Below are 21,078 nucleotides of genomic sequence, written 5' to 3'. Positions count from 1 at the left end.
CTTCCTTTCTCTCTACCGTTCCTATAAAGCCAAAAACTCAGATTTTCTCCCTTTAAAACGCACGCGTTTCGGTGTTGATTGCTCTTTCTCTTGCCCTTGCGGTCCATCCAATCCATTTGCAGAGGTGAACGAAACTCTCTCGTACTCGTCCTTGCATAAATACGAACTGATGTATAATTGTATGGTTTGAACTCCTGTATACAGCTCTTTGAACGGATATTTAATGCGTTTGATCGGCGACCAACTTTTAGGATTCTTGTGTTTTTTGTCATTTCTGGCTTTGCCGATCCTCTGCCATTTTTGTCTCTTAAGCTTCCTTTTTCTCTCTCTCTTCTCTCTGTCTCTGTTGTTTTGGTACGGTACTCTTTGCTTTGTCGACACTGTTCTCGCGCAGTAAATTCTGCTGCTGCAATTGCTGCCGGTGCGATTTTTTTTTTTTCCAAATTTTCCTGTTTCCAAAATTTTCCCGGAAAATACACAGTTTCCTTTTCTGTCAGAAAAAATACCTTTCCCTTCCTTCAATAACATCCTCTTTTAACATCATCGCTTCGTTTCGAGAGAGAACTAGTATTTTTTATTTTAATTTCTAAGTCTTAAAAAAATCCTCTAATGATAAAAATAAGCATTACATGAACATTAATATTAACTGTGCAGTGTTCACTGTTCAGTATTTGCTTTTTCCGTGTTTTTGCCTTTTTTATGCTAACCAAATTGCTTAATACTGGTACAAATCGCCGTCGTTTCTAGGTCATTTTAAGCTAAAATTTAGCTCGTGAGTCCTAGGGGTTTATAGCCACTTTTGAAGTCAAATCTGAACCGCTGGTACTCTAATCTGACGGTTGGTATATCTGAATTCTTTTTAACTTTTTGATGTGATATGATGACCACGCATATTTAGATGCAAAACTCGTTCTCTTATGCAGATTTCAGTATCTGAGAGAGAGACGCTTCGTTTCCAGTGACGCATCATGTCCATGGTGGTTTAGTGCTCGGAGTCCGACTCGCTGTTTTACCGAGTTCTCGATCCAAACTATTGATCTAGTTGACTTCTGTTTCTCTTCTGTTTTGGGAGAATCGAAAAGTTCTTTGGTTTAAAAGTAAGTGATACATTTTCGAAGATGAGAGACTTCTCAAAGAACAGATTAGCCGTCGTTTTGCTTCTATTCCTCTTCACAGTGCTAACATTCATGCCTCCTTTTTTTACAGGTGCGTATGTCGCAAAATATTAATTACTATCTCCCTTATCATTGATAATTATTCCATGGATCTAAGATATTCCTTGTATTTGTTTTTCTATTATTTTGTCGGTTTTCGTTTTTTTTTTAAATGGATGAGGGACCTCTCTTTCAACTAGATGGGGCCTCCATTTTTTTTTCTTCGATTCCTTTGTTTTTTCCTGTTCTCTTGTCGTCTGTATTAGTAGTGATGGATTATTTGTTTTCTCTCGAGCTTTTATCTAATTCTTCCTTCCTTTCATGGGTCTTCTGGCTTCCTAGGTGGATTCATGGGATCTAGCCATCCAATCTCCAAGGGAACGAGTTATACGCTATCTGCTCCACATCGAAAGCTGCTTAGCCGCTGTAAGATGATTCCGATTTTCCTATTTGCTTTGCGTTTTCTGTTTTTGATTTTTAAACGAAGAGCGAACGAAAGAATATTTTATTAATGACGGGAAATATGGATTTTGCAACAATTATTTTCTTGGCTGCGTTAGGAGAGTCCGGAAATGATCAGTTTTTCCTTGCGCGTTTGCTCGATGTGTGTTAGTTAGCAGCGTCCATGGCAAATTTCCAGCTGTGCGTACGATAAGAGTGTCAGAGGTGCACGTCTGTTTTATTCTCGTTATGATGGAAACTAACTTGCGCCGCTGGCTCTAAGGCACATCAAACTTAACTATAGAGAGTATCTTTTCGATGGGATCCTCATGTCCCATCAGGGTTCTTTCAACCTTTCTAGTACTTTTTCATTTGAAAGCCCTTAGTCAGCTCCTAACCGGTGCGCGTATTTTCCAGGGCGCATGTTAGCAACTTTCACAATGCAAACTGCTAGTTGTCTGTTTGGCAATGTGCCTCTGGATAGTTAACTATTTTGATGTTTACATACATATTAATTAATACAAAGAAAAGCGATTTTTTAATGTAGATTGAATTTTCATTTTCAAAAGAAGGTGAAGATCGAAAAGCGTAATATGGCACATACATGGAAATACGTGGAAAGGAAAAGGCTAAATTTGGAAATAATGTTCCTTGCATGTCTGAGTTAATTTTGTCTGTTTCTTTTAACCGTATAATTCCTGTGAACCACCTCCAAAAAAGTATATTTTGTCTGCTGACGCTTCCCTTATTGGTGGGTTGGATGGGTGTGTTCACGTTATGTTAATGACGTGCCAAGTGTGCCACTTTTTTGAAAAGCACAGGTTATCATTGTCAAGAATTTATTGTAAAGGTCCCTTTTCTTGTTTGTTTCTGCTTTGCACAGCATTAGCAATGGAGGAACCTAATAGAATATGGGGAGAGAAGTGTACTAAGGCCGATATTGTTATAAATCAAGGACCCACAGCTCCACTTCCAAGCGGCATACCTACCTACACTGTTGAGATCATGAACGTGTGTGTCACCGGCTGTGATATTTCTGGGATTCACCTTACATGTGGCTGGTTCAGTTCTGCTCGCCTCATCAACCCGAAGATCTTCAAGCGCCTTCGCTACAATGACTGCCTTGTTAATGATGGCAAGCCTTTGGTCAATGGTGGTACACTCTCCTTCGAGTACGCCAATACTTTTCATTACCCACTTTCAGTCTCTTCAGTAATCTGTTCCTGAACAATTAAGGCAAAAAATTTACTAAGACAAGCAAACATTGGACAGAGATATAGCAGCCATTGGATTCCCCCTTTCTCTCTTTATGTCTTGGATGTATTTTGTGGGGATATGGGAAGGTCCATTTGAGACAATGTAGGTCTTTGATCTCTGCAAGCTGAGATGAGAGCCGGCAGAAAAAAGACTTGAAACTTCCTTTGTGATGACCCTCTGTACATAGTCTATATGATAGTTAATACGTGAGCGGATGGGAAAATGATTACAGGATTTTTTTTTTCTTTTGTGGTTTCAGTTCTGTTGATGAGAATTAGTGTAGGGGAAAATGATTTGGTTGTCTTGATTATGCCTTGGGACATAATGTCATTTTATGTGGTCGTAATAACGGCTTTTCCGTCAACTTTATGTTTGTGGTGTCATCACCTAATTTTACCTCAAGATAATGCAAATGCAAGCCATTCATGCTCAACAAGCGTCCGCTTCGTGGGACATTGATACGGTTAATATTAGCTTAGCCTCTTCCTTACATTTTTTGCCCCTCTCAAGGGCTGTCTAATAGAAGTGTTGCTTAACACCTTCAAATAATTATAATAATAATTTAAAAAATTACGGCTTGGCTTGGAAATATTTGAAGGGTGATTGTCAACTAGGCAAGTCTTTCTTTTTACCGTTTGATAATCCAACTGTGACTATTGGTTTTCTTGATGTACAGAAAAAAATAATTAGGTTTTCATGGTTTACAGTTTCTTCTTGATTTTTCAACTTGCCGAGGGTGGCGAGGAAATTGCTTTTAAAAAGTCCTTATATTATGAATATAAATAATAAAATTTTATATTGCATATATATTATAAATATAATGGTATTTGTTATTTGTTTTTATTAAATTATTATGTCGCTAGATTTTAGAAAATAAAGATAATTGAATTTTCATTTAATAATTTATTTAAGCATAATTTTATAGAATTCAGTTGAATTTTTTATTTTAAATTATAACATACCAAATATGAAATTTCATTTATAAATGGATACCAAACATAAAATTTCATTTATAAATGAATTCTACGTTCATGATTTATTTTGGTTAAACACAGTGTAAGTGGCAGGGAAAGAATTGAATTCCAACTATATTCCTCCATTTATATATTTTCAACTATATATCTTAGATTTAAATATTCTATTTGTCTTATAATTCTACAATTTCCCTTTTTCATTAATTTTAAATTATTGTTTTATTTCTTTTTAAAAAGTAAATAGTATTTGAATTTTACTATATTACTCTAATTTAATATGCTCCTTTATCAATAAATAAATTAATCAACTACTACATTATTATTAATCAAAGCTTAATATAAATAAAATTAAAATATCAACTTTTAATCATACACTTATTTAGTCAGTAGAACCGGTTTCATCCTTTATTCAAATTTTCTTTTTTAAGTAATAACTTAAATCCTTAGATAAAATACTCTTTGAAAGCTTTGATTATTGGATAAATAATTATAATTTGGTTATTTGCAACGATAATTTAATATGGATCATCTAATTTAAATGGTATACTAATACAAGGGATACTAGGAAAAATAGAGCAAAAATGACAGTTTAAATTATATTAATTAAATTTTATTAATTTATGTGCAAGTTAAACCAAAATCAAAATTATGGGACAGAGACAGTCTTTATTTTGTCGTTGAAAATAAGTTTAAAATTGGAAAAAACAAAGTGTCAATTCAATTGGTGAACACATATTCTTTACAAGAAACTCATGTTTAAAGTGACTTATCCACAAAATGCCTTGGCCTAGCGTTAAGTTGTTTCTAGTTTCTAGTAAATACCCTCTCAGCAATGGGCTCGGCAGACTGAAGATCAATTCATGTCCCACGTGCTCTCGACCTTCGACTCGACCCGAACCGACCCGTTTGAGATTTAGCCCATATATAAAGTCCAAGTCTAAAAAGTCCATTGGCTGCTGCAATCTCCTTCAATCTCTTTATCTTCAAGGCCGAACACTGACACCGAGAAAGGGTGACGGAGAAAGAGGTGAGAAATAACGGTCAAGAATGGCTGCTACATTTTCAGGAGTAGGGATTGGATTAGGGTTATCATGTTCTTCTTCTAATGGGAAGCTCTCGCAAAGAAGATCTCCTTCATGGAGTCCATCTCGTTCCAGTGTGAAAATGACAGTCTCTGTAGAAGAGAAGAAGAAGTTCACTCTCAAAAAATCCGAGGAAGCTTTCAGTATCGCTAAGGTAAACTCTTCGCGCTTTTAACCTTTCCCTTGGTAAATTTGACGTCTAAATCTGTTAATTTTTCAATTTTTAAGGCATAAGATTGAATTGAAATTGAAAATTTGTTGTCTCTGTCCGGTTGACCTCAATTTGGATGCAATTTCTCACTGTTTATTATGTTTTCTTTCCATTGTTGTTTTATGATTATGTGATTTTTGATTGGGCGTAAGTCTTTTGGCAGGAGCTGATGCCAGGAGGAGTGAATTCACCTGTACGGGCTTTTAAATCTGTCGGCGGACAACCAATAGTGATGGATTCTGTGAAGGGCTCTCGGATGTGGGATATTGATGGCAATGAGTACATTGACTATGTTGGTTCTTGGGGGCCAGCTATAATTGGTCATGCAGATGATCAGGTTCTACTCTATTCTCCTTTCTCTCTCTCTCTTTTTTTTTTGGGGGTTGGAAATGACCAAAACTTGAGTTAAAGAATGATCTTCGTTGTTGGTTTTGCTCAAATTAATAAAGGACTTGAATATCTTTGCCAATTCGATTTGTCATGGATGTGTCTCATATATTGGCAGTTTATTTTGAACGCCCTTTTAATTTGTTTCTTTTTGACTAACGATTACTTACAGGTGCTTGCAGCTTTGGCTGAAACAATGAAGAAAGGGACGAGCTTTGGTGCCCCCTGTCTTCTAGAGAATGTGCTAGCGGAGATGGTCATCAAAGCAGTTCCATCTATAGAAATGGTACGATTTGTCAATTCAGGCACGGAGGCTTGCATGGGTGTGCTTCGCCTGGCCCGTGCTTACACTAGACGAGAGAAGCTTATCAAGTTTGAGGGCTGTTACCATGGCCATGCTGATCCTTTCCTCGTCAAGGCAGGAAGTGGTGTTGCAACACTAGGGTTGCCAGACTCCCCTGGTGTCCCGAAGGCAGCAACCTATGAAACTTTAACAGCCCCTTTCAATGACTTGGCTGCAGTGGAAAAACTTTTTGAGACAAACAAGGGAGAGATTGCAGCAATAATCCTTGAACCTGTTGTAGGAAATTCAGGTTTTGTTCCACCTAAACCAGAATTCCTCAATGCTATCCGCAAGGTTACCAAAGAAAATGATGCCCTTCTAATCTTTGATGAAGTTATGACTGGATTCCGTTTGTCATATGGAGGCGCTCAGGAGTACTTTGGCATTACTCCTGATCTAACAACACTTGGGAAGATTATTGGTGGTGGCTTGCCAGTAGGTGCTTATGGTGGAAGGAGGGAGATTATGGAGATGGTTGCACCTGCAGGACCAATGTATCAAGCTGGGACCTTGAGTGGGAATCCATTGGCAATGACTGCAGGGATACAAACACTAAAGCGGTTACAGGAGCCAGGAAGTTATGAATACTTGGATAAGATCACAGGTGAACTTGTACAAGGCATCTTGGAAGCTGGCAAGGAGGCCGGGCATGCTATTTGTGGCGAAAATATAAGAGGGATGTTTGGCTTTTTCTTCACAGAAGGACCTGTTCACAACTTTGCTGATGCAAAGAAAAGCGACACAGCTAAATTTGCTAGGTTTTTTCAAGGAATGCTGGAGGAAGGTGTATATTTTGCTCCTTCGCAATTTGAGGCTGGGTTTACAAGCTTGGCGCATACTGCTGCAGATGTTCAACATACAATATCAGCAGCGGAGAAGGTTTTCCGGCAAATTTAGTGCATAGGCCTTTGTACCAATGGCAATACATGTATCCTTTATTTTCTTTTTTCATTTGATTGTGATCCCAGTTTTCCATTGTATGGTTGTCCTTTTTGCATATGATCACCCTTTGCGCACCTAACAGTTTCTTTTGATCAGTTCCATCTAGTGAAGAGTTTGTATTTATTTTCCCCTGATTATGAGAATCTTTCAATGTTGGTAGCTTACGTAGCATTCAAATTTAAAGCTTGTTAATGACATTGGCTTGTACTAATTCTCCGGAGACATTCATCCAGGCACCCCTGGGCCGTGCACAGAATCTTATATTGGCATGAACAATTTGCTTAAATTACAGCACATAATATGACTTGAATAAATCCAATCAAATTGTTTATTCTGTAATAACATCAATATAGGTATTAATCTTTGAAATTTGATTGTTGATCTTGTCCTTACATCAATGGTTCTATACATCTTTCTGTCACTACTACAAAGCATTGAATGTCTTAAACAAACAAACCAAAGAAGAGGGTTACGGTGTAAGGAAATATAAACACATCAACATTTTTTTTTCTTTTTTGATGGAAGTATTTATGGACAACACTGCAACATCTGAGACGGGATGTTTCAAAGAAAACAATCACTGTACCTAAAGCATTTTCCCATATATCTACTTATTTGCCTTCATAAAATGGAACAGGAGCACACCAGTTTCCTGGGAGAATTATCGATCTTTTTTTCTGTTCAAAAAAGTCACGAATAATATGTCAACACTAAAGTTAGCAACAAGCTTAAAGCAATTAGTGAATGCAACAACTCAACCAAACTCCAAAGTATAGTCCCAGATGCTTTAAGAATAAAAAAAGCACATATTTGTACAATGTTAAGCTGCAAACTTTGACAAAAATCAAAATCTTCTTAAAAACAATACAAAATATACGGAAATTGCAAGCAAGAACAAAGTTCTATAGTAATGTTAATGTTTAGGCTGATTAAACTTTTATGCCAAATTAATTAGTTGAGGAATTAAGCAAGCAAAGCAAGTAAATTCATTTCGAGTGCCAAGCATATGGACACATGAACACTTTGCTACTTCACTGTATATGTTAGCACATACTCCAGGAGCATGGAGAAAATACTTCAGTTGTTATAGGCTTTCATTAGAAACAAAATGTTGGGTCCCACCATTTTGGCTCTGGGCAAAAAAGTGACCAACTAATGGGATTATTTGACAAGGAACTCTACACAAGAACTTGACTATCATATGATAAAACAGGAAATAATGGGTGTCTCGGGGCACAAGGAGATTCTATCTTTCAGAGAAAAGAAGGAAAACTCCAAGGGAAGAAAATTCGACTGCAAGATAAGCAGTAACCACTAAAATTTCAGCAGCAGACTTGTTGGCCCCAAAAAGGAAATCACCACCCACTGATATAAGTTAACATGAAACAAGGAGGATCTTTTAAATGTATTCTTCCATTTGCATGATATCACATGCCTTCTCTGGAAGCACTTGGAAGGCATTAACCTGGCGGAATTTAGGTTTTTTGTACTGACTTGGTTTACAGTTACATTCTATAATCACCGCAGTTAAAATTTTTTTGCCTCATCTGTTCAGTACAAACGGGTTCTCTGGATTATTCTGGAAAGATACTGCTAGGCAAGAAGATATGTAAGAGAAAACAAATAGAACTAAGTAGGAAGCACCCCTCTGATACTGGCACTTGTAACTTATCCAGTCAACTTGACATTACATTTCTTTCACCAATAAAGTTTAAGTACCATTTCGAGAAATCCACATCTCACTTAATGGTATGAAATGAAATGTATAACAAAGATTGCAAAATTGTTGGATACCTAAATTTAAAAACTGATATTATGACATTCTTACACATCAAATGAATGAAATATGAAATTTCTAGCTAAAAGAACTGGCATAACAAGGAACTATACCGCCTTCCCAACTCTAAATTATCTGTTAGATCATCTCATTCAAACCATCAAGCCCAAATTTAATTACTGAGATAAGCTTCACAACAATTAAAAGGTCAGAAAGGAAGCTGTATAGAAAGATGAATAAGATAGAAGATACCTGTTTTCGATTTTGCTAGAGATGGCTGTACAACGACATGCATTATTATGACCCCCCCAGCAGCTTCACCAAAAGGTGTTCTACACTGGCCAAGAGTTTTGTTGTTATCCAAAATTTTACCTGAGTTGATCAATTTCACTTCATTCACTGCTTTTGGAGTGACAGTTTTACCTAAGAAATGACGTGTTTTAGAATTATTGCCAAAGCAACAAGAAAGAGAAATATGTTGGAAGATATATTCCCATCTCAAAAGTCAGTAATTTTTCTGAACCAGAAGAAACTAATAACCTTTGCTATCTACCAATTCATGCTTGCCTGGAACAAGATAAAAACAAAAAAAGCCAAGCAAAGTTCACAGGGATGACCATAGTTTGAATTTTGAACAAATCATAATAAAGGACTTTTTTATTCATGCCAAACTTAGTTTGAGAGGCCTGTAGAGCTCATACTTTCTCATTGAAAAGGCTTATAGAGCATCACAATTTCTCAGGTTGTTGACATGATTCAACATGCATGGCTTTCCTCTGACCAAGTTTCATTATGAATCCAAAACCAAATCCCATAATCAAATCATTCAAAGGTTTAACACTGCAAGGTGCTTATACTATATTATTCCATATAAAAAAGATTGTTGAGCACTCAATGCTGCTTTAAATTCCCTGATTGTGCTTGGAGACATGAGTTACAGGTTCTTCAAGCACAATAAAGTACATCTGCAACAAAGCATGTTCAATTGTTTCTCCGATATCAATAGAGCAAATCTGTCAAAAAAATCACTAGTCTTTTTCTTTTCCTTGATCCAAGAATCCCATCTTCAACCAAATAAATAGGTACACAGTGTGAACCGCCCTTCAAATGTTACAACCATTAACCCACAAACAATAATATAATTCATCAGAATTTGCAATCGGTTATCTAAAATAACAATGGATGGCAATGAAGAAGATAAATAACCATCTTATCCACGCCAAAGCCAGTCTGCTATAAGTAGTTCATATAGCTTATATTCTGCAATTCAATAAAATTGTACATTGTATTTCATATGGAGAAATTATTTCTGCACATATTTCCCGTTTCACATAACATCCACTTAAAGCATCAAATCCAAACAACAATATCATATGGGTTAACTACTTTCTGTAGAAAGCATTGTGGTCACTTTGAAGAAAAAAAAAGCATCTGCACCAAACATCTGGAAGCCTCCATTTTTGAAAAAAATTGCCCAAAAAAACAGCCTCTACTGAATATCGAAGTCCATGGACCAATCCCAAAACAAACACTCGTTTAATGTTACACTTACTTATTTGATATATTTAATAGATGACTACTTAGCACAATTCTAATCATTGCAAAAATTAGATTTGGATTGAATTTTCGTAGCAGAAATTAACAAAGAAAAAAAGAAAAAGAAAAGAAAAGAAAAGAAAAGCAAATTAAATAATTGAACCACATCCAAGAATATTCAGCCAAGTCCTAATATTTTTTTACACCCCAAATTTGGCCAGATTTAAAGAATTATTGATAGAAACCACTGCATTATCAATAATCTTTAGAATTGAAAAGTATAAACCAACTACCCAGACTTGGGAATTCACACAATTTAAAAGAAAAAAAAAATCTTAACTATTTCGTATAATCAATTCAATGAACAATAATAAACACTAAAGACCAAAGCGACAAAAACCAAGACACTCGATTCATGAAGAAATAGTGAAGGAGTGAGACAAGTAATAAACCTTTGGGCCAATCGGATACAATTCTCTGCTTAAGCATATCCACCGTCGACGCCGATGAGTACCTGAACGGTCCGATGTCGGACCCATCGTAAAGCCTGAACTTTAGATCAACTAAGTCCTCCTCCGGCATCTGATTTGACTTGACTTTCTTCTCCAATCTATTACTTCCACGTAATACACCTCTGATATCTGAATTGATTAGGATTTAGGGCTAAGCTGATCAAGTTTTGACCCTGAATTAATAAAATCCAACAAACAAGTTTAATAGATCTAAATTGTAAATTCAACAATTGATCAATGTTCGATTATATAATTATAAAGAAACAGGGAGTTGAAGCATACCTTTTTAGATTTTCCGGTAAGGCTCAGTGAAACAAACACCTTTCTTTATCTAGTTTTTCTTCTATGGCTGGTTTTTGAGAAGAATGTTAGTGCTTTGTTGGTGAACTGAAGAAGACAAACCGACACCAAACGACGCAGTTTTTAATTGCTGTATTTTGATGTTTTCAACTCCCCAAAGCCAAAGCGCCTTTCGCCTCTTGCGAACCAAAACCATAAACGACGTCGTATAAAGCAACTAATGTTGGTTGATTGAAGAAGACGACATGTCGCTTTAAGGCGTTTTTTTATCCTACTATCTGAGCTCCTCTGCCCGACTAACCGCCCGCCGCTTCTACAAAATGAAGAGAAAGAGGGAAGAAGAAAACAGAAACGACATGGAAATTGTGTGGCAAACGCCAGCGAACCCACCGGAAAAACAAGACTACATCATTCGCGATGGTAATATATTAATTCATATTCTAAAATGAAATTACATTTGATAGTATCTTCACTTGATAAGCAATTTAAGCTCATTTTTTTTTGGCGGGAATTCTTCAGGGAGGCGCCACGTGAGACCTTACCACTTCGAGTTCATCTCTCATGTCTGTTCTCACTCTCTTTGTGCATAACTTACATATGTACCTTTATACAAAACCCTAATCGTTGTTTTTGTTTTGTATTAGGTTAAGAATCGTTGGGCGGGAAAGACCATAGTTGATTTGTTTGCAGAAGAGTTCAAAGGCCGACCTTATGAGTACTATGTAAGTTTCCAGTGCTTAATTATTATTGATATTAATGTTCGTTAATTGATTGTATCAAAGGCGTCTCACTCTCACTTTATGTCTTCAGTTTGTTTGATTTGTGTCTTCCTTTTTTGAATTATTAAATTGATGTGGATTTTCTGCGTCCTGCTCAAATTTTTAGTAATTGAATAACTTTATCAATTAGCTTTTTGTTAGTGATAGTTTGAGCTTAATAATAGTGCATGGAGTACTGTAGGTTAGTGCCGTCAAATGTGGCCGGATACAAGTTGATGGAGAGATGGTTCCCGTTTCCTACATAGTTAAATCATCACAAAAGATAAGCCACTTCGTACACAGGTTCGCAATGTTTGATGCTAATTTCAAATAATATGCTTTACTGGATAAGATTAACATTGACCAGAACCAAAGGTCCTGAATGATAAGAAAATGTCATTTTATAGGATGCCTTTTCCTTACGTAAACCGATTGTATACCACCATTGATAAACACCAGAATAAGCGATATTCACTGGGCCAGGGGCGCTTTGTCACACATTCTTTTCAGGATAATCTTTTGGTTAAAATTATTTATGCTTCAAGTTGTATTTTGAAGTTCTATTGATGTCATAAAGGTTGTAGGCATGAACCGCCAGTGATGGCTTTGGATGTTTCTATCCTACAAAACGATCCAGATGTTGTAACCGTCTGCAAGCCTGCTACTGTTCCTGTAAGTCTGTCAATGCATTTTTTTTTCTTATGGTCTCATTATTAATTTGATGTTTGGAAGGTAAAAATGTTGTTACTTCTTCAATTACTCATCACTTTTATGTGGATTTGTTGGCTGTTAGGGGTGTGTATAGTGTTTCTAACCCAACCTTCACTATCTATTTTCGTTTGGGATTGATTGCACTTTGTTATCTGGAAAATGATGGGCGCCGAGATTGTTCCACTATAATGGATGATAATTGATTATGCAATTCTCGTTTAACTTCTGCCTTCTCTCTCTCTCTCTCTCTCTCTCTCTCTCTCTCTCTCTCTCTCTCTCTCTCTCAAACACATACAAGAACACAAGATAGTATGAAGTAGGCCTTATTATGTGTAACTAACTCCTGAACTTTTCAATTTTGAAGGGAGAACATAGTTAGTCCACGGTGTATTATTATGTAAAATTACTGCAAAACATTTACTGAGAAAAAGGATATACATGCAAATGTTTCATATTATTTTTGGGCTCTTGTGCTTTTTGCTTCATGGTTACAGGAAAATGTGTTGCTATGGTATTGTGATGCTACGTTCTATAGGACAGTTGAGTTGTCTAGTCGTTGTTTTTCCTCCAATAGTTTGTGATAGGAATATCTCCAAAATCTTTGTGTTTGTTACATTTGAGTAGTGGAGAGAGCGAAAATTCTTTCCATGCCTAAATATTTATTTAGATTAGTCTCTTTGTGTTTTACATAGCTTGAATATGTGTGTTTTTATTTACTACACAGGTGCATCCATGTGGTCAATATCGTAAGAACACTATTGTTGGCATTCTTCAGGCTGAACATTCTTTAGCACCTCTATTTCGTATCCAACATGATACTTTTGGAGCAATTAAAATAGCTATACACGAAAACTGTTCCATTGTGGTTATCAACTTTTTTTGAGTGGAAATTAGATATAGTTTCTTTTTCGAGTTAATCTATTTTCATATTATTTTTCCTTTTGGGAAAACTTCACTATTTTATTGTTCTTCCGCTTAACATGATCGTATCAGCGGTTCATCGACTAGATCGGCTTGTGTCAGGACTCCTTATCTTGGCTAGAAATTCTGTGAAGGCTGACCTTTTTAGGCAAGAGGTAAAGCTCCTAAGGAGCATGCTATGATAGCTTTAGTAGGTACATTTTAATGTAAAAATCAGCATGCATGACATCTTATTTCTGCATTCTATCATCAACCAAGTGATAGTCAGTCTTTTTTAAACGAATCATGTTTTATATAGAATCTTACTGTGTCAGTAAATATAGCACAGATGGATTTTTAATTTGATTTTTCTCTCTTTCTCTCTCTCCAAGAATGAAAATGTACTGCGGTGGAAAATATACAAAGATGTTGGAATGTTGCCAAGAATAGGATGTTTCCATTCTTGAATGTAATAACTAAAAGAATGAGCACAGTTTTCTGGACGACTGTATAGGGTATGGCTTTGCAGAGTTTGGAGGACATTTCAAACTGAAACAATTCATATCACATTACACGTGCTTGACAGTAGTTGTTTCTGTTGTTTTTCATGGGATTATACTATTGTTTGTGGGTAATAGAATCAATGCTGCCTTCATGCTTCAGTTTATAATGTGTTTGCTGCAGATTGAAGCTGGGATGGTGCAGAAACAGTATATAGCAAAGGTCATTGGGATTTTTCCAGAGGATGAGGTACACTATTGTTTAAGACTAGTAATTTACACACTTCACATTCGGACATCATGATCTTTTATCCTAGTAACCCTAGAATGGGTATCCATTATATAATATTCTAATCCTTGTGAACTAATTATGCCTAAAATACCAGGAATGACAAAAAGAAAAAAGAAGTTTCAATAAGTGTAGCTATTATTAGCTAAGCTACACACTGGAAACATCTTTTTGCAAAATGGCATTTTACTTGAAATGCTTGAAAACAAAATGCAAGCACGGGTAAAATTCAAATATTTAAAATTGTTAGTTAGAAAATATAACCTCTTGGCAGAGCTGGTAAGCAATAAAAGGACTTGTGATTGCTAGTGCTATCAATTTCTAAGTTAAAGTTTAGCTAAATTCTGTATCTGTAACTCCTTCTCACCTCCACAGGCTTACTCTTTTTTTTTTTTTTTTTTTTTTTTTTTTTTTTTTTTTTTTTTTCAAAATCTATTGACATTTGCTAAGAATTTTCATTTCAGCAACTTGTCGACATTAACATAAATTATAATGCTCGTGAAGGAAGGAGCATGGCAGAGGTTAGACTTTCTATTTATTTCTTATATGAAACTGATACAAAGTTGCTTTTACACTGGACCATATGATTGAGTCGATTTTCCATATTCACTTGAAGGTTCATTGTATAAATTTAGGGAGTAATACATTCAATTCGTGCCTGCCAGTGCTAGTAAACAATGCTTGCATCAGGTAGTTAAACATTATCTAGGGATTGAGGGCAATTGAATGTTGGTAGTTTTTCATACCTAATAAATGCACTTGTTTTCTTCTTTTCTTGATTTAGTTGTCTGTATGAAGTGGCAATATCATTGCCTTCTTTGTCATACCGGAATTCTGTGGAGCTGTATTTCACAAACACTCATGCTCTTGATTCTGGAAATTGATAAATTATGAAGTATGGGAAAATGGTTTTGGCATTTGATGCCATTATGTTGGAATGCCTGATGGTTAATGCTAACAAGTTAGTTTAACTTGAGTTTGAGTTTGACGTTGTATGTGAATCTCTGTAGTATCTATAACCACTTCCACTACTTATTTTTTCTCTTCTCCTCTTATTAATCTAAGATATTGGAAGTATGAATGGCTCATCGACTTACTAAACTTTGTTGTCTATGCAGGTGGGTGACTCATGTCGTGATTCTCCCACAAAGGGGAAGGCTGCATGTACCAAGTTTACCAGGATTAGTACCAATGGAACTCATAGCATTGTTTTGTGCAAACCGATCACAGGCCGAACACATCAAGTAAGAGAATATACAGACTAAAGGAGCAATAGTAGACAATGTTTAGGATGACATTTATTATCAGTTGTGATTTGGACAAAGCGACCTTTTATTTTTAGTTCATTGGATGAGCTGCACTAGGTGTAGTTCTTTTCTTCACATAACTCTGCTCAAATCTTAAGCCGGATTAAAGAAACTGGGATCTCACAGTGGAAATTTGAACGTGGGCCTGTCCCCACAGAGATTTGGCCGAGGAGAAACCTTAACTGACTTTTGTTTCCCTGTTTTAATTTTCTTGGTCCAGCTAAACAAAACCTGAAATGAAACGAGCTAGGTTCTAAGATAAACTAAAGTATTGGAAGACAAGAAACTAAAATGTTTCTCAATAACTGAGCACAAATCATGGTGGTTCGGCAGGGGAAGGGAGTTCGGATCCAGTTACTAAAAGAATCCTATTTCTGTTGAAAGAACTCAGTGAAATTTTTACCTCATACGCTCTGTTATTGCTGAATATGCGTTCTTTTGGTTATGATAAGCATTATATGAAATCTGCTATTCTTCTCTCAATTTGTGATATATGTAACTATGTCAACCTTGTTTGAGCAGCAAGCTAAGACTTGCAACTCTGAGATTGTATTCTCCTTGGTAAATACCATATATTAATCGCTAAAACATCTTGAGACACCAGACTACATAGAAGAACACCCCATACATCTCTTGACATTGATTTCTGGACATCAAATTCTAAATGCTAAGCAGCTTTCCCTCCGTGCAACAAATTGATCAGCTGATATTGACACTTTTGGCACATTTGTACTTTCCCTCTGGCTCAAGGCTTTTTGTTGTTGTATCTGATGCTTGTTTATTACTTAATAAAGCAAATGATTTTAAAAATTTTCTAAATTTGTACCAAAATTATTTTCTTTTTTCAAAATCCTTTTTTTTTTTCTTATTTTATGCTTTGCTTACTTCTTGCTATTAATTGAACAGAGGTATTCATGAAGCCAACCCCAACTTCTTCTCGTTGTTGTACTTTCCTGACCAGAAAATTGTTTTTTTTTTTGTGACATATGAATTTCTTTCAATGGCTTGAACCAGTGCCATCAGAAGTATGCATGTGGTGCACAGAAAGTTTTAAGACCTTGTCTGCAGTTGATTTTGTTAACATTTCATGTGGTCTTCCTTCTTGTTTAATATCTTTTAAGTCTGCATTTCATGTTTCGTAATCATAAAAATTTTTCTTCTATTGTTTCGTTAATTTGTTTGACCATTTTTATTTTTTGGCTGAAGTTCTTTGAGTACCTACTTCTAATGGCATGAGACAAAGACCTATTTAGATCCACCTCATCTTTTGTGTAGATAACATGACAATCAGTCATAAAAGAAAAAATAAAAAAATCTCTTAGTGTGCAGTTTGCATTTGTTCTTATATGGGATTGGATATGATATATGTTCAATAATTCTATCTCTTCTCTTGTGCAGATACGCGTGCATTTGCAATATACAGGCCATCCCATAGCCAATGACTTTCTTTACCTCTCTGATCATGCTACCACTCGTTCTGTTGAAGGAATGAGTGCTGATAGAGCTGCTCGTATTTCAAGCTATTGTCTAGCATCCCAATATAATTATGATAAATGTGAAGAGAACTCCACAGAAGATTTCGACGTTGATCCTATGTGTACTAACTGTCCTAATTTGGCTCCAAAGGGGTAAGAAGCTCTTGTCTCGTGATATTTTTTTTTTTTTTTTAGTATCCAGTCTCTTAAGGGGTTTGCTATGGGGCAGAATATATGAACACTTGTTGCTGGAATCTTTATGAATGAATTTTATGGTACCATGGGCATTGCATATGGTTGATTCTATATGTCTTGATTCTGTGGCATACAATCACATCACACTGTCCAATGTAACTTGTTAATTCTCAAATCTCATGCAGTCATGTTATGAAACCAATACAATAGGAAGACTCTCTTTATTCTTTGTTTGGAGGAAGGTTTTTAGGGGTTTTGGAGGATAAGGTAAGGTAACATTAAGTAGCGGTTGTTTGGGAAAATGGTTTGAAGGAGTGGGAGGTTTTTTTGATGGTTATTTGAGGGGTTAAAAACCCTTCAAACCCCAATTTTTCAACCCACCAAATTGGGTAACTGGGGAGGGTTAAAAAGTTTTAATTTCCCATATTATCTATATTTACTTATTAATAAAAATCCCAAGTTGACCCCTTTTATATTATTTCTCAATAAAAATATTTATTTTAATATCCTTGTAATTTTAATTTAGGAAAAACTATTTAATATTTTATAAATTAATATTATTAAAGAAAAAAGGTTCTAACAAGTTTATATATCTAAAATAAAAATTTTCACGAGAAGAGTATTTTTATAATTTTTTTTATCTTAACTTTCGAATACCTTCAATCCAAACCATACAACATTACTAAACCTCATTTATCTTACCTTCCTCCCAAATATGAAAAAGATATCATTACCTTACTTTATTTGATAAATTCTCCCTCACCCCATCCAAACAAAGTCTTAGGACTTGAAAGTACTGCCGCATAAGTTACTCCAATTTATGCATGTGGATAAGATATCTAATGTTCCTTCCTAACAACTGTTTGGAAATTTTTTTGTGGATCTGAAATGCTGACATGTCATCATCAAATAGGACATATCCATCCTCTTAGCATAGACAGATATCAGGGATTTGGAAATGCATGTAAAGTCGAAGCTGAAATTCTGAGATGACTTGCTAACAAACTAGAAAACATCCAAGGTAGCAGATGGTGGTTTATTTTGTTTTACCAATTTTAGTGGGTCCTTTACTGGGTACTTCAAACATACAGCAACTTCCTATCGTGTAGTTGCCATATAATAGAACTGCTAGCCTGGATGCAACATTTTTAATCTGTAAATCACTCCAAAATATCAAGCTGTTGCCCTTTATTTATGTCCAGTACTATTTTTTTTTTTTTTTCTAATCAAAAAGATTCATTTTGGATTTGAATTGACTAGCAGTTTCACTGCGGTTGTGCTTGCAACCAGGGAACTTTTCTTTGAATATGAGCCCTCTATATTTGGTTCAGTTGTTTCTTCTTTTATTGCCAAATTCCTTGTGAGGATTCAATGCCCTCAATAGGCCCTTGTGAACATTATTTATAGATTGTTGCTGCATATGCTATTTTCATAGTTATACAAACTCTGCTTTTGGTTGCAGATATGATGTGTATGAAGAGGGTTTATGGTTACATTGCGTGCGATATTCTGGACCTGGATGGGTTTACGATTGCCCCTACCCAGATTGGGCATCTCTGAGCTAATCATTTTCTCCTCTTCTCTCACTCTCTTTTTATTTTTGTGAACATTGGAGAATGTATTCATTTTCTTTTCTTGATAAATTGAAACTGAAATGAGCTATATGAGAGAGAGAGGCAACTCTTCTGACTTTTTGTAATCTGTTTAAACTAATTAGAAAAAGATAATATATTAGATTTCACTTCAGATTGTTATCTTATATTAAATTTCTTGTGGTCCTTATTACAATACACACTGAAAAAAACATTATATTATTGGAATTGATGTTTAGGAAATTTGACTTGCACTACTGAATATCAGTTCATTTAGAGAAAAAAAAAAAAAAAAAAAAACACATCAAGCGTGTTCTGTGACAATGATGCTCTATTTTGGATCACATTGTTTATGATATCCAAAACTAAAATGGAAAACATATGGCGGGTACCTTATGAACATCTATTTCTGAAACAACTATAGTTTTCTAGTTGCTAAATTGTTAATGATTTAGCAATTTTGAGGAACTTAGATCTCATCTCATCTTATCCACAACACAACACAAGGCCGCCAAAAACATGTTTTCATTATTCATATACTGCGTAGTAGTGTCTATCTTGGTGCTGTGGAATCAATCAGAAACTGGGTTTTTTTATATATAATATATAGAAAGTACAATAATAATTTAATTTAATTATTATATTTGGAAAAAATAAATACAAAATGGTCGATGATAAGTGGCACTTTGATATATAGAAATTATACAATAAAAGTGAAGTGCCGTAAAAGTGGAATCCAACCCCCAAAGTCTGAAGATACAAAGGCAAGTCCTTACCGTTAGGCTCATGTTAGCTGATACTAAAATCATTACCTTGTTCCTTTGGAAAAAAAAAAAAAAATCAGACCTAATTTGGACTTTGTGCCAACCATCGAATAAGGGTTGAGTGATGAGTGAGTTTGCTTTGTAGTGACAGTGCTTTTGCAAAATAAAGCGACAATAACACATTATAGGTTTTGGGGGGATACAATCCCTTTGAAATGTGTAAATTCACTTAAATATTCAAAACAATTTGCATTGGATTAAATTGCTTTAGATGTTTATTAATTTTTTGTTTTACAAAATCTAATTTTTATAATTAAGATATGAGAAATCTAAATTCAAAAATTCAGAATTAATTAATATTTGTAATATTATATACTATTTTTCAAGCAATATATAACTGTAATTGTAATGAGGAAATTTGTACAACAAATCAGGATAAAAGAAATGATACCCTTTTAATAAATTTAATTTAGTTAATTAAAGTTCTCATTACTATACGGAAGAAAGTTTGGACATTCCCATTGCCAACACTTTTTCAGGGGAGCCTACATATTTTTATTTTCATCTTTGGCGGAAAGCTTCTTAAAATAGCTACAAAAATCTGTTTTCTCTTTTCTTCTGGGATAAAAATGACATTACATATATAAAGTAGAGATATAATAATAATAATAATAATAATAATAATAACAATAATAATAATAATAAAGGATAAACGTCCAACGAAAATGAGGGAATCAATAGTGGGGCTTAATACTTTGACGGTATTATATTGCAATCTTTCTTCTTTTTCTTGAGAAAAGATTGAGGGTAGGGATCACTTGTCGTTTGGCTGTTGTACGTATATGTTTTTTCTTACGAGATCCATGGCTATGGTGCTTTTTATTAAACTCCAACATTATCTGATTTAGCAAAATCAAAGTATAGTAAGTAAATGTATTCATAATCTGACAATGTATTCGGATCGAATCTCCTTTTTCTAATACTTATAATATATATATATATATGTATATATAAAACAATCAGGTTTAAAATCTTTACGATCAAAACATTATAAAATATACTTGCATTCAAAATAGGCGTTTATTTTTTTCTAAAATTAACGATTCAATTTGTAAAAAAAATACTTACCAAGATAAGCAATTACTTAAAATCAGATTCCGTTGGTACTTAAAAAAATAAGAGTTAAAGAATAAAAATAACCTAAAATTATATGTTGTAAACATTTAATTGCGATGAAGAACTAAATTTAATTTAAGAGACAGAAAAAAATGGAACTTGACACTTGAGTTTCAGTGCATGTAGACCACCAGTACTGGGATGATATTAGCCTAATCAAAAGTTCTTTTCATTTTTGTTTTTCTGTCCCCCCGCAGACCACGTTGATGAAATTACTGACATTGCTTTTGGAGATAAAATAGCGGCTTTCAATTATTCAATATTTTCACATTTGATTGGATGCTAAGAAATTATGGGTTGTCACTTATCACACAGTCATCAGAAATGCTTTTTTGAGTTCCCAGAAAAAAAAAAAAAAATTCAAAAAAATCGACTTAAAAGGAGTACAGAAACCTCTGAACATGAAAATAACTCGACAACATTGATTTTGAGGTACAAATAATTGGACAAATAGTGATAGTGAGATTATATATATCGTCCATCTCTCTTGCTCTT

At 34.8% G+C, this 21,078-nt stretch overlaps 4 protein-coding genes across 7 annotated transcripts; 3 read left to right on the top strand and 1 right to left on the bottom strand.

Annotated features, from left to right (window-relative positions):
- On the top strand, positions 1-3,325 carry LOC105648760 (protein TAPETUM DETERMINANT 1). Of its 3 annotated transcripts, XM_037638577.2 has the most exons (5): positions 1-124; positions 748-838; positions 924-1,206; positions 1,497-1,580; positions 2,479-3,325. In XM_037638577.2, the coding sequence occupies exons 3-5, from the start codon at positions 1,119-1,121 to the stop codon at positions 2,820-2,822; spliced, it is 516 nt and encodes a 171-aa protein (XP_037494505.1). In that variant the 5' UTR covers positions 1-124; positions 748-838; positions 924-1,118; the 3' UTR covers positions 2,823-3,325. The 3 variants fall into 3 exon arrangements, with proteins under 3 accessions (XP_037494505.1, XP_020540651.1, XP_012090642.1); XM_020684992.3 differs by lacking the exon at positions 748-838; XM_012235252.4 differs by having other exon boundaries at positions 7-838.
- Positions 3,326-4,757: 1,432 nt separating this feature from the next.
- Positions 4,758-6,955, top strand: LOC105648759 (glutamate-1-semialdehyde 2,1-aminomutase, chloroplastic). Its single transcript, XM_012235251.4, has 3 exons — positions 4,758-5,062; positions 5,283-5,456; positions 5,679-6,955. Exons 1-3 carry the CDS (start codon positions 4,874-4,876, stop codon positions 6,744-6,746), a joined length of 1,431 nt encoding a protein of 476 aa, XP_012090641.1. The 5' UTR covers positions 4,758-4,873; the 3' UTR covers positions 6,747-6,955.
- A 186-nt stretch (positions 6,956-7,141) lies between these two features.
- On the bottom strand, positions 7,142-11,043 carry ATGP4 (Ubiquitin family protein). Its single transcript, XM_012235247.4, has 4 exons — positions 10,899-11,043; positions 10,557-10,789; positions 8,821-8,991; positions 7,142-7,468 (listed from the first exon to the last, which is right to left on the bottom strand). Exons 2-4 carry the CDS (start codon positions 10,684-10,686, stop codon positions 7,413-7,415), a joined length of 357 nt encoding a protein of 118 aa, XP_012090637.1. The 5' UTR covers positions 10,687-10,789; positions 10,899-11,043; the 3' UTR covers positions 7,142-7,412.
- Positions 11,044-11,103: 60 nt separating this feature from the next.
- Positions 11,104-18,797, top strand: LOC105648757 (Pseudouridine synthase family protein). 2 transcript variants are annotated; one of them, XM_012235248.4, is made up of 12 exons: positions 11,104-11,336; positions 11,436-11,479; positions 11,561-11,638; positions 11,877-11,977; positions 12,259-12,346; positions 13,110-13,188; positions 13,379-13,461; positions 13,970-14,035; positions 14,539-14,595; positions 15,193-15,318; positions 16,780-17,009; positions 18,514-18,797. In XM_012235248.4, the coding sequence occupies exons 1-12, from the start codon at positions 11,237-11,239 to the stop codon at positions 18,614-18,616; spliced, it is 1,155 nt and encodes a 384-aa protein (XP_012090638.1). In that variant the 5' UTR covers positions 11,104-11,236; the 3' UTR covers positions 18,617-18,797. The 2 variants fall into 2 exon arrangements, with proteins under 2 accessions (XP_012090638.1, XP_012090640.1); XM_012235250.4 differs by lacking the exons at positions 13,110-13,188; positions 13,379-13,461.
- The last annotated feature ends 2,281 nt before the right edge of the window (positions 18,798-21,078 follow it).

This window comes from Jatropha curcas, chromosome 10 (genome assembly GCF_041381405.1).
Source record: "Jatropha curcas cultivar XTBG-Jc1 chromosome 10, XTBG_Jcur_1.0, whole genome shotgun sequence".
NCBI classification, from domain to species: Eukaryota; Viridiplantae; Streptophyta; class Magnoliopsida; order Malpighiales; family Euphorbiaceae; genus Jatropha; species Jatropha curcas.
This window is presented reverse-complemented; position numbering and strand designations above follow the sequence as displayed.